Source organism: Ailuropoda melanoleuca, chromosome 9 (genome assembly GCF_002007445.2).
Source record: "Ailuropoda melanoleuca isolate Jingjing chromosome 9, ASM200744v2, whole genome shotgun sequence".
Classification (NCBI taxonomy): domain Eukaryota; kingdom Metazoa; phylum Chordata; class Mammalia; order Carnivora; family Ursidae; genus Ailuropoda; species Ailuropoda melanoleuca.
In genome coordinates, this window is record NC_048226.1 from 67708140 (window position 1) to 67722287 (window position 14148).

The 14148-nt window shown below is 38.2% G+C and overlaps 1 protein-coding gene across 1 annotated transcript in view; it reads right to left on the reverse strand.

The window, feature by feature from the left end:
• RGS22 (regulator of G protein signaling 22) overlaps nucleotides 1-14148 on the reverse strand; it is a 136356-nt gene that overhangs the window by 67458 nt on the left and 54750 nt on the right. Inside the window, exons 8-10 of the mRNA XM_034668513.1 lie at nucleotides 7757-7814; nucleotides 6872-7046; nucleotides 2765-2898 (exon numbers count right to left, since the gene is read on the reverse strand). Of these exons, the coding sequence (XP_034524404.1) occupies nucleotides 2765-2898; nucleotides 6872-7046; nucleotides 7757-7814 (367 nt within the window). The remainder of the gene's footprint in view (nucleotides 1-2764; nucleotides 2899-6871; nucleotides 7047-7756; nucleotides 7815-14148) is intronic.

The window sequence follows — 14148 nt, forward strand, 5'->3', positions numbered from 1 at the left end:
CACAAATTCATGTATGTATATTGTCCATATACAATAGCCAAATTATGGAAACAGCTGACTGTCCATCAATAGATAAATGGATAAAGAAGGTGTGGTATACATATACAATAGAATATTACTCAACCATAAAAAATGAAATCTTAGCATTTGCAATGACATGGAAGGAGCTAGATGTTAATGTGAAATAAGGCAGTAAGAGAAAGACAAATACCAAATGATTTCACTCACATGTGGACTTTAAGAAACAATACAAATGAGCAAAGGAAAAAAGACAGAGATAAACCAAGAAACAGACTCTTAACTACAAAGAACAAACTGACGGTTACCAGAGGGGAGGTGGGTAGGGGAATGGGTGAAATAGATGTTGGGGATTAAAAAGTACACTTATGGGGCGCCTGGGTGGCACAGTGGTTAAGCGTCTGCCTTCGGCTCAGGGCGTGATCCCGGCGTTATGGGATCGAGCCCCACATCAGGCTCTTCCACTATGAGCCTGCTTCTTCCTCTCCCACTCCCCCTGCTTGTGTTCCCTCTCTCGCTGGCTGTCTCTATCTCTGTTGAATAAATAAATAAAATCTTTAAAAAAAATAAAAAAATAAAAAAATAAAAATAAAATAAAAAGTACACTTATGACAATGAGCACTGAGTAATGTATAGAATTGTCGTATCATTATATTGTACACCTGAAAATAATATAACACTGTATGTTAACTGTACTGTATATAATAATATAACACTGTATGTTAACAGTTAACTGTATGTTACCTGTACTGGAATTACAATAGAAAGCTTTTAAAAAGGCAATATAACTGACAATATAAAAAAAAGAAGTGGTTTATATTTACAATGGAATATTACTCAGCCATAGAAAAGAATGAAATCTTGCCATTTGCAACATGGATAGGTCTAGAGAGTGTAATGCTAAGTGAAATAAGTCAGGCAGAGAAAGACAAATACCACGATTTCACTCATACGTGGAATTTAAGAAACAAAACAAACAAAGGAAAAAGGGAGAGAGAGAGACAAACTAAAGAAACAGACCCTTAACTATAGAGAATGAACTGATGATTGTGGAGGTGGGTGGGGGGATGGGTGAAATACGTGAAGAGGATGAAGAGTACACTTACTTGATGAGCAGTGAGTAATATACGGAACTATTCAATCACTATAAACTAATATAAACTGAAATGAATGTAATACTCTAAGTTAACGACCCCAGAGTTAAAATTAATACTACTACTAATAATAAATTTAAAAAGAGATTCTGGGGCCAAAACTCATTGAGAAAAAAAAATTCCCAGATCTGAGGATTCTGGGAAGATGTCAGAGCAGGAAGCACCAGGAACCTGTCTCCCCACCGAAACAACAATTGCACTGGCAGAATCTAATGTTAACCATTTTGGAAGGCTGGAGTCTTTACTTAAGGCTTTCAACTTCCAGGAAAAGGCTTGGAGAGTAAATTGTCTTTCATTTTGGTCAATTAGAGTTGCTAGCACTGTAGCAGCAGCTAACCTTCCCCTCCGCCCCAGCCCTGTGGCAGACAGCTGCGTATGTGTTCTGGAGCATTCTGCATACAGTGGTAAGATCCAGGGTGAGCAGAAAGGACCCTGTCTACCAGATCTCAGGGATCTGAGCTCTGATCTCTGATTGCTGCTGCACATGACAAGGAGCAGAGGAGGCAGGTGGCCGCCGTGGTTGCACCTCTCCTCTTAGTTGCAAGCCCAGTCCCCTTTCAGGCAGAAGTGACTTCCAAGGAAGTTAAAGAGATACGGCCATTTTTACCCCCAACCTTCATTTTTCTCTTTTTCCTCCTTTTAGAAGCCAGGCATGAATGATAGGACGTTCAAAAGCAAAATGTATATGCAGGGAAAAATCAGAAAGTGACCACACATGCCAAGGAAAAAGCACATACTAGAAAAGACCTAAGAGGACCCTAAGTTTTACCTCAGGCTGATCCCTGACACAGTCTACAATAAAAAAAAGAAAAGAAAAGAAAACACATTAAAAATAGTGAATTTCATATTATGTGAATTTTATCTCAAAGGAAAAAAAAGAATAAAAGTGAAGTAATAAATTAGTGGGACCAACAGATCCCACACCAAAATTAACACCAAAGGGTATTTTTTTAGGTTGAAGAAAAACAATCTCATTTGAAATAAAGAACAATGAAAAAAGTACAGATGTGGGCAAATCTAAATGAATAAGGTAATATGCTGTGTTAAATAATGACAAAATTCTTGAAAGTCTTATGAGTTCATAAGTTTGAGAAATACTGAACTACTGAACAGGGCCAAGCAAGAACCAGAGGGAAATCTTCTCAGAAGTCTTTTGACCATACAGCTCATAAGAGGGTGGAAATTAGAGGCAGCATCTATTTCAAATGGCTAATCTCAGGAGTTCTGCTCCTAATTCAGAGTATGCATGACTCTAATAACTATCACTGATATATAAGGAACTCCTATAAAAAAAATCGATGGGGGTGCCTGGGTGGCTCAGCCGTTAAACATCTGCCTTTGGCTCAGGTCATTATCCCAGGGTCCTGGGATCGAGCCCCGCACCGGGCTCCCCGCTCAGCAGGAAGCCTGCTTCTCCCTCTCACACTTCCCTTGCTGTGTTGCCTCTCTCGCTGCCTCTCTCTGTCAAATAAATAAATAAAATCGTTAAAAAAAATTGATGTATTCAGTTTTCAATTTCTATTTAATTTTTCAATTCCTCAAAAATCTTACCATTGCAGAACAATGCTTGGCACATAAAAAGCTGCACCTACCCTTTCTCAATCACATCGTCCTTCGAAGAAATTGGATACAAAGATTTGCTCTTCCAAGGTTTCTGAACTGCTGTTTTTACTCTAGGTGTCTTCTTGGGAGATTTAGGATGCTGTAATAAACTGGATTCTTCTTTCTAAAAAGTGGTAAGATAATACACAAAGTGAGAAATGAGCAATATGAAGGGGGGAAAAAAAGGCCAGAGAATGAGGCATAGCTCTGCCCATTCACCTTTAATTTGTTTTGATCACTAGAGGATTTCTTCTCTCACTTTACTACCTACCATGCTTCCCACTAGAATAAAAATGTACTGCTTCCCAAACTCCCGGTTTTTCACAATCAGTAGGCTGAAACCCTGCAACTCTTTAGAGTATAAGAAAAGAAAGGCCAAATGCTTGTATATCCTTACTCACAGCACTGTGAAAGAAGGCTCTTTCCTAGAGGGAGAACTTCACAAAAACTTTTCTTTATGACTGCATAGGTTTTAGTACATCTGAGGGCTGGGAGTAGGGGGCTGGGGAATGGGGGTGGCAGGGCAGGGAAAGGAAGCAAGGATACCACTGGTCCATAATAAAGACCTATATCTTAACTAAACTATCTCCTTCCATTTTTGGACATTTTATTTTTGTGGTTATTATTCCCATTCTTAAATGTTATTTATGGTAAAATTAACTATTTGGTAAAAGCTACATGCATGAATCAAAAAAGTATAAACACTTAAAGGTCCAAATGTAGGAGAAAGAAACAATGATCTGAGTATGGGATATACATAAATGTAGCATTATATAACACTTAAAAGTAAGGATTATGAACTTATGACACACATGGAAAAATGTGATGAAGATGTTAAAGAAATAATCAGAAAACAAAAGTATAAGTACACTAAAATTAAAATTCGCAAGAAGACCAAGAGAAAATAAGTAATAGTTGTCTACAAGTAGGTGAGATCAGAAGTGATTTGTCTAGGGAGCCCCTGGGTGGCTCAGTCGGTTAAGCACCCGCCTTCGGCTCAGGTTATGATCTCAGGGTCCTGGGATGGAGCCCCACATTGGGCTCCCTGCTGAGTGGGGAGTCTGCTTCTGACCTTCCCCCACTCATGCTCTCTCTCACTCTCAAATATATACATAAAAGCCTTTTTAAAAAAATTGATTTGTCTTCAGTTTCCAAATTTACAGTAGGTATGTTATTTTCATAATTTGAAAAACAAATGTCAGATATGTCAACTTCTATTGGAATGTAATATATGTTGCTGGACAGCAAGGAATATATTTGTGATGTTTTCTTATCCAGAACAAACAATAAAATCTCACATACACTCTAGGTACCTAACAACTACTAATATTTTTTTAAGAATTCCATAAACAAAATTAATTACTTAAGTATGGTTTACACATAACTTCCTAGGTATCAGGGCTCATATCTGTTTTAGTCATTCAGAACACAGCATGACATTAAGCAGCACTCAATAAATGAGCAGTACCATAGGGGGCTGAGCTTATTAAAAATATCAAAGTGGTCAAATTCATAAAAACAGAACACAGAATGGTGGTTACCAAGAGCCATGGGAGGAGAAAGGGGAGTGGTTTCATGGGTATGTGGTTTCAAATCTGCAAGATAAAAAAGTTCTGGAGATCTGTTTCACAACAATGCAAATATACTTACTACTGAAGTGTACACTTGAAAATGGTTAAGATGGTAAATTTTACGTGTTTGTTACCACAATGAAACAAGTTTTCGTAAAAAAAAAAATAAAGTGTCTTATACAGAGAAAAGCCTAAGTTAGAATTTTAGGCCTTTCTGGCTTGGCTGAAAACTAGAAGGGTATCTAGAAAATCGCTGATGGAGAAGAAACTAAAAGGACCCTGTAAAATTGGGGGGGGTAGGTAAAGGAACTGTTCTAGATCGTGTTTGTGATGGCAATTACACGATGGATGTCTGTCAAAATTCACAAAACTCTACACTAAGAAGGGTAAACTTTACTGTCTATAAATTACACCTTTACACTGGTTGTAGAGCCCAACATGGGGGTTTGGACTCGCGACCCTGAGATCAAGACCTGGGCTGAGAGCAATCTCTCCTCACTCCTCTGGCATTGCTCTCCTTCAAGTTCTTTTCCATTGATCACACCACTTACTCTATCTTGCCACTTACCTCTCAAATGTTGTACAAATGTTATTTGTACAAATATTTCCATGTTATCAGAGTACGTGCTCCCACCACAACACCTCTAAGAAGTATATTAACTGGTCACAAGAGCGAATCAGGAAAGATTAGATTTATCAGTGAGGTGGCAGAAAAAAAGCCACACAGTGCAAAGGAGGCCAGGAAAATATCAAAATGGATAAGAAACCATAGTGCACTAAAGTGACAGGAATTCAGAATGTGGTCCTCAAACCAGCAGGAAGAAAATCACATTGGAGGAAGCTTGTTGGAAACGCAAATACGCGGGCCCCACACCAGATCTCCTGACTTTAGATATCCAGGTGAAGCCCAGGAATCTATTTTTTTTTAAGATTTTATTTATTTATTTGACAGAGAGAGAGGGAGCAGCAGAGGGAGAGGGAGAAGCAGACGGACCGCTGAGCAGGGAGCCCGATGTGGGACCCGATCCCAGGACCCTGGGATCATGACCTGAGCGGAAGGCAGATGCTTCACAGACTGAGCCACCCAGGTGCCTGCCCAGGGATCTATTTTAACAAGCTCTTTGTTGGGCGACTCTTCTGCATATATGCTGAAGCTTCAGAACCACCAGGCCACCTCAGTGCTTCGAATACCCATTACCTGGCAATCCTATTACAATGTAGGTTCCAAAATGTGACAATTATGTTCAGGCTGTTGAGACCCTCAGTTCTAAGCCAGCCTCCTGATTTTACAGAATGATTCTGACCCATTCCAGAGCAATTAAAACAGAATCTTTAAAGGTGGGACCCAGCCATCAGCAGGTCTTAAGTAAAAGCAGAGTCTTGGTGATGCTAATGTGCACCCAGGGCTAAGAAACCTCTGAGAGAGAAAAACTGAAAAGTCTCTTCAGCTCTAAAACACTACTTGTTGAAGTCAAACTTTAAGAACTGTTCTACATCCTTCTACCTTTTTAAATAACATACCCTGAACATTAAGTAATCTCTTTGGAGGGGGTTGTTTGTGACTATGTCTAGTAACACTTAACATTCTGTGACACCTTTAAAGGCTATTAAGACGAAGAAGGCTCTTTACTTCTCCAATGCAGGTCTGGGCTATAGTCAAACTCTGTAGGGTTATTTACTTCTTCTGTATAAAGTTGAACTTCTCTTCTCCTTTTTTGACTTTTTCCTTATCTTTTTGTACTCTTTTATTCTCCCCCCATTGTAAGAAGTACTCACAACTTCTAATTCTGCTATTGCTACTTCTTATTCATTCATTCATTCACATTTATTAAGCAACTATCATGTGCCGGACACTTCAGATAAGCGCTTATACTCCAGTAAGAGACTATAAGACAATAAACATTAATCACGTGGTCATGAGTACTATCAAGCAAAATCAAGCAGAACAGAGGGCTTGCACAGTGATGGAGGGTGTCTGGGCCATCCTACACAAGTGTGCTCATACAGAAGAGTCAGGACAGCCTCTCTGAATATGTGATGCTCAAACAGACACCTAAAGAGAGTGAGGGAACCAGCCACATAGATATCTGGAAGAACAGTGCTCCGAGTGAAGGGAAGAGCAAGTGCACCACTTCCAGATTTTTGCGTGGTGTGTTCCAAGAACAGCAGAGAGGCCAGTGTGGTTGGAGTAGACAAGGTTCGAGAAGAATGGTAGGAAATGAGATCAGGAGATGAGCAGGGGTGTGTATAGCTGTGTAAAGACATTGGATTTTGTTCTGAGTGAGAGAGGGGGCCACTAGGGAATTTTGAGCAGGTGAGTGACCTGATCATATATTTTTAAAGGCTCACTCTGGCTGCTTGGTGGAGAACAGACCATGGGTTTTCTTAATTCATAGTTGTAGCAGCATGTACATTAACCCCCCAGAAAAGCTTATGATAAAACTTAAGTATTAGTGCACAAAACCCAAGCATGGCTATTTTATCATAAACTTAATAAAGAGATCGAAGTATCAATGTCTACCCGACCTGCATATCAGATATCTGTGGAATGCAAGATTTTGGTCTTAATGGCAAGAGGGTTGCCATTTGCGGAAAAGGGTCAACATCCTTCCTTGGTTTCTCTTGACGAAGGTGCCAGAATTTCAGTTCAGCACTAGCATGTTTTGCTGAGGATGAATGAGTAACACAGAATCTTGGTGCCCTAGTCAAAGGAAAACACATTTAAGATTAAGCTAGGCAGTAAGCCTCAAAAATTGAAAGCCTACAAAATCTAGAATGCCAATGCTCTCAATTATCCATCTTGCCAAATTCTTTCTCTAAAAATTCCCACCTTTTTCTGCTGCCTCGCCTTAAAAAAAATTTTTTCTATGATATATCAACTACCTGAAATCACACTCACTCATATAAAAAGACAATATGCAGTAGGAAAAATAATTAATAAAATTACATTCAAATTACTATCTGCTTGATAAGAAAAATCTATATATCTATTGATGAAGGAATTTTTAAAAATAACTTACAATTTCTAGTAAAATGAACATAAAACCCACCTCTGGTCATTTTAAAGCAGTTTAGCATTTACCTATAATACCAAATAAAAATGATAGATGAAATTTACATTTTAAAATATATAAACATTTTTATAATGTTTAACTATATTTCTAAAGTGGATTTTGATTCATGTTCTCTATTTTCAAGCCTTAAATTTAAAGATAAGAATTAGTTTTACAGCAATTTATATAAATGACAGACCAACACTACTTCCAGAAACCCAGGAAAAAGAATGTTTGGCACAATGTCAAGGCCATGCTTAATTGGATGGCTATCCTAGTATTTAGTCTGTGGGCTAACTCTTTATTGGCCACAGGGCTAACCCCAGCTGTCAGGCCTCATGCTAATTGCATCTTGGACCAGGTTTTCCCACTGATGCCACAGCACAAAGACGAATTCTCACTCCATATTCCAGGTCCTGGTAAAAAACAAACAAACAAAAAACAAAACAAAACAAAAAAAACTGCCTCCCTTAAAAATAGGAAGAAAGTAGATATTTCCCTTATGTGAGCACAGGTTGGGAGTGGAAGAAAATCCAAAGTTCATAATTAGTTTAGATCAGAGAGAACACTGTATAGATCTGGGTGGTCATCCTAACTATACTTCAGAACCTTTACTTGCAGACTTGTAAATATCCAAAATGGCCTCTTATTCTCATGTCAACCAGAAAGTGGGAATATCTTCAAGATCCTTATCCAATAAAGCATACATGTGCTGACCAGAAAATCTAAGTGTCTCAATTTTCTGATTTCCACTGTTATACTATATTCATAGGGACCTCCCATAAGTCTCTGCTGCCCCTACCATTTTAATCTTGCATTATTATTTCATTCGTAGTATTAATTTTTTTATTAGCCACCATGTAAATTCATCAAATATTGTGGAATAAATTTCACAGTCAATCATAAACTGGTGTTGTATTATTTTTCATGCTTCCATCATATAAGATCTCACTGCACACATCTTAATTCTCAAGCTCTAGAGGGTGGGATAAGGTATCTGTCACATAATACCATCAAAGGAACTGTATTCAATATGATGTGTGTATGTGTGTGAGAATGTACATACGTGTGTATATATATACCAACAGAAAAATGGGCAAATGAGATAAACAAGCAATTCACGAAAACTGAGATCCAAATGGCCAATCATGGAAAAGATTATCAGCCTCACTAGTACTCAGGGAAATGCCAGTTAAGCACAGAACACCAATGACACACTAAACGCACACAGGTAAAAATTTAAAAGTCTGACAATATTAAATACTACCATGGGTTTACAGCAATGAGCACTCTCTTATTCTATTGATGAGAACATAAAGGGTACAACTGCTGTAGAAAAATGGATATGCATACGAGAATATACATTATAGCACTGCTTTTAATTGTGAAAAGTAGGAAACAACCCAAATGTTTTAAAAAATAGCAATTATGGTATATTCATGCAGTGGAATACCAATATATGTTAATGAATATCAGTAAAACTCTTAAACACAATTACAGACAATTCTCACGTGTAATGTTGATAGAAGACACAAAAGAATGCATACAACATGATTCCATTTATATAAAGTTGTAGAACAGGCAGAGAAAAGTGTATGTTCAGGGATTTATTTGCATACATGGTTGGTAAAACTATCAAGAAAAGTAAGAGGAATGGATAGTGGTTACCTCCGAGGAGGAGTGAGGATGCTGTGATCGATAAGGGACCTTCAGCAGGTCTTGGCAATGTTTTATTTCCCAGCCCACATAGTGGTTACATCAGTATTTGCTTCAAGATATTCATTAAACGGTTCATGTTTTAGTTTGAAGTGTAAAGAATACAGACAATTTAGCTAGATCAAGAAAAAAGATACAAGGATTCTGGAAAAATGGCAACGTGGCCAACATTGTTTTTCTACCTCTCAGAATTCCTCTATAAAAATGGGATAACTAGATAGCAAACCGGAAAACTCACAGACAACATTTACAACAGACTGAGCATGGAGCCTGACCTGGGGCTCGATCCCAGGACCCCAAGATCATAACCCGAGCTGAAATCAAAAGTCAGACGCGTAACCACTGAGCAACCAAGACACCCCTAAATAATTATACTTATTCTTTTTTTTTAATGATTTTTTTATTATATTATGTTAGTCACCATACAGTACATCCCCGGATTCCGATGTAAAGTTCGATGCTTCATTAGTTGCGTATAACACCCAGTGCACCATGCAATACGTGCCCTCCTTACTACCCACCACTGGTCTATCCCAATCCCCCACCCCCCTCCCCTCTGAGGCCCTCAGTTTGTTTCTCAGAGTCCATAGTCTCTCATGCTTCATTCCCCCTTCTGATTACCCCCCTTTTCTTTATCCCTTTCTTCCCCTACCGATCATCCTAGTTCTTATGTTCCATAGATGAGAGAAATCATATGATAATTGTCTTTCTCTGCTTGACTTATTTCACTTAGCATTATCTCCTCCAGTGCCGTCCATGTTGCAGCAAATGTTGAGAATTCGTTCTTTCTGATAGCTGAGTAATATTCCATTGTATATATGGACCACAGCTTCTTAATCCAGTCATCTGTTGAAGGGCATCTCGGCTCCTTCCATGATTTGGCTATTGTGGACAATGCAGCTATGAACATTGGGGTGCATATGGCCCTTCTCTTTACTACGTCTGTATCTTTGGGGTAAACACCCAGTAGTGCAATGGCTGGGTCATAGGGTAGTTCAATTTTTAACTTTTTAAGGGACCTCCACACTGTTTTCCAGAGTGGCTGTACCAACTTGCATTCCCACCAACAATGTAGGAGGGATCCCCTTTCTCCACATCCTCTCCAGCAATTGTTGTTTCTTGCCTTGTCTATTTTTGCCATTCTAACTGGCGTAAGGTGGTATCTCAGTGGGGTTTTGACTTGAATTTCCCTGATGGCTAATGATTTTGAACACTTTTTCATGTGCCTGTTAGCCATTTGTTATTTATTCTTAATAGTAGGTACAGGTAGCAACATTTTCCGTAGGAAATATTCATGTTAGTTGAATGAACTTGGCTCAAGACCTCTTTGCCTCTAGCCTGACAAAATGTTTGGAGTGAAGCTTACCTGGAACCCTTCATTTAGAGACAGTACCCCAATATGCCAGCCTCTCAGGGAAAACCCTACAGGTGAAGAACGTCAGAAATTCTCTTGGAAGTTCTTTCTTTTCTTCATAATCATCTGTTGCTTGGTTTGTCCTGTTTTTTCAGTTAATTATGGTCTTCATAACTGAGTATGGGAACTTGAGTTTGTGAAAGTTGCATTTTGCATTTGCACCTCCCACTCCAGCCCATCACCAGCGGGTTCACTGTGTTCTCTTCTATTTGTAACTCTCTTCCACATCAATGAGAATTCTGGTTCCCATTATCCACATTATTTTTACCATTTTCTTAATCTAGTTCTTTAAATAAAAACATATAACTGAAGAATAGCCAGATGGAAAAGATGCATAGAATAAGGTGCGTGGGAAGGGGTGTAGAGCTTCTGTGCTCTCTAATCACACCACTCTTCCCAAATCTCCACATGTTCACCAACCAGGAAGCTCTGAAAGACCCTTTTAAGAAGTTTTTGGAAAGCATGTCTTTGAAATGTCAAGCTAAAGACTGGGAGAAAATATTTGCCAACTACATGTCTGACTAATGACTAGTATCTAGAATATAAAAATAACTTTAAAACTCAACAATGAGAAAGAAAACAATCCAATTATAAAATAAACAAAAGACAGGAACAGATATTTCACTGAAGAGGATCTGCAAATGGCAAGTGAACAGCTGAAAAAATGTTCGGCATCATTAATCATTGGACAACTGTAAAAGAGCAATCACTGTACACATATTAGAATGGCTTTAAATAGAAAATTGTGACAACACCAAAAAAGGGCAGGGATGCACAGAAACTGGATTGTTCTTACATTCCTGGTGGGAATGTAGGTACATCAACTTTGAAAAATAGTTTGGCAGTTTCTTTTAAAACCAAAAAACAGACTATATGACCCATTAATCTCACTCTTAGACATTTACCCCAGAGAAATGAAAACTATGTTCATTCAGAAACCTGTACATGAATGCTCATAGCTACTTTATTAGTATAGTTAAAGGGGCACCTGGGTGGCTCAGTCCTTTGGGCACCTGCCTTCGGCTCAGGTCATAATCCCAGGGTCCTGGGACCAAGCCCCACACTGGACTCCCTGGTCAGCAGGGAGACTGCTGCTCCTTCTTTCTCTGCCAATCCCTCCCTTCCCCCTGACTCTGCTTTCTGGCTCTATCTCTCCATCAGATAAATAAATAAATAAAATCTTTAAAAAAAAAAAGTAATAGTGAAAGAGTGGAAACATCCCTAATGTCCTTCAGTGGGTGAATGGATGTGTAACATACAACAGAGTACTACTTAGCAATGCCAAAAAAGTACTGATACACACATCCACTTGGATGGATCTCAAGGAAATCATGTTGAATGAAAAAAGGTAATTCCTAAAAATTATATATTGTATTATTTCACTTAAATAATAGGTTGGTGGATTGCAGGAGTTACAAATGAGAAGGGAAGGGTGAGGAAGGAGGTGGGCATAGTTGCAAGAGGGCAGTACAAGAGAGGTTTGTGGTAACTGTTCTGCATCTTGACTATAGTGGCAAATGCATGAATCTCTAATGTGATAAAACTGCATAGTATTAACTATGTGCATGCACAAATAAGTGCATGTGTAACTGGTAAAATATGAAAAAGACTGGTGAGTTGTATCAATGTCAATTTCCTCCTTATGATATGGGACTACAGTAATGCAAGATATTACCATTAGGGGAAACTGGGTAAAAGCTCCTTACAATCCTATTATTTCTTACAACTACATATGAATCCACAACGAACTCAAAATAAAAAGTTAAATTTTTAAAAAAGATTTTATTTATTTATTTGGGAGAGAGAGAGAGTGAAAGAGAGAGAAAGGGAGAGCACAAGCTGGGGAGGAGCAGAGGGAGAGGGAGAAGCAGACAACCCACTGAACTCAGGGCTCAATCCCAGTACTCAAGGAACGTGACCTGAGCTGAAGGCAGACACTTAATCGACTGAGCCACTCAGACGCCCCTAAAAAGTTTAATTTAAAAGAAGAAATGTTTCCACTGTATTAGTAATATTTTATTAAGTTGGATTGTATGTACATAGGTGCCCACTATAGTATAATTTACACCTTTCTGTATGCATTAAATATTTAAGGTTTTTATTCATTTATTTTTTGCTTTTTTTAAGTTTTATTTAAATTCCACTTAGTTAATATAGAGTGTAATATTAGTTTCAGGTGTAGAATTTAGTGATGCAACACTTCCATCAACTGGTGCTCATCACAAGTGTCCTCCTTAATCCTCATCACCTATTTCACCCATCCCCCACCCACCTCCCCTCTGGCCACCATCAGTTTATTCCCATAGTTATGAGTCTGTTTTCTGGTCTGCCTCCTTCTCACTTTTTCCCCTCTCTGCTTGTTGTTTTGCTCCTTAAATTCCACATATGAGTGAAATCATATGGTATTTGTCTTTCTCTGACTTATTTTGCTTAGCATAGCTCCCTCCATATTCTTGCAAATGGCGAGATTTCATTCTTTTTTATGGCTGAGTAATATTCCACTGTGTGTGTGTGTGTACATACATACATATCTATATCTATATATGTGTGTGTGTGCATATGAATGTGTGTACATATATATGTGAGTGTGTGTGTGTGTGTATATATATATATATATATGCCACATCTTCTTTATCCATTCATCAGTCAATGAACACCGACACTTGGGCTGTTTCTGTAATATAGCTATTGTAGATACTGCTGCTATAAACAACAGGGTGCATATATCCCTTCAAATTAGTATTTCTGTATTAGTATTTTGTATTCTTTGGGTAAATACTACTAGTGCCATCACTGGATCATAAGGTAGTTCTATTTTTAACTTTTTGCATAATCTCCATTCTGTTTTCCAGAGTGGTTGCACCAGTCTGCAATCCCACCAATAGTGCAAGAGGACTCCTTTTTCTCCACATCCTCACCAACATTGCTGTTTCTCCCATTTTTTATTTCAGCCATTCTGGCAGGTGTGAGGTGATATCTCATGGTAGTTTTGATTTGCATTTCAGTGATGATGAGTGATGTTGAACATCTTTTCATGCATCTGTTGGCCATCTGTATGTCTTCTCTGGAAAAATGTCTATACGTGTCTTCTGCCCATTTTTTAATTGGAGTATTCATTTTTGGGATGTTGAGTTTTTTAAGTTATTTATATATATTTTTGGATATGAACCCTTTTTCAGATATGTCATTTGCAAATATCTTCTCCCATTCCGTAGGCTGCCCTTTAGTTTTGATTGTTTCCTTTGCTGTGTAGAACCTTTTTATTTTGATGAAGTCCCAATAGTTTATTTTTGCTTTTGTATCCCTTTCCTCAGGAGACATATCTAAGAGGAAGCTGCTATGGCCAATGTCAAAAAGGTTACTGCCTCTGTTCTCCTTGAGGATCCTGATGGTTTCTTGTCTCACAGTTAGGTCTTTAATCCATTTTGAGTTTATTTTTTTTTACCTGTTATTAATATTTTATTATTTTACTATTTCTGGGGTTTCTAATTGCCTTTTATCTTTCCTATTTCTTTTTTTTTAATGTTTTTTATTATATTATGTTAGTCACCATACAGTATATCCCCGGTTTCCGATGTAAAGTTCGATGATTCATTAGTTGCGTATAACACCCAGTGCAC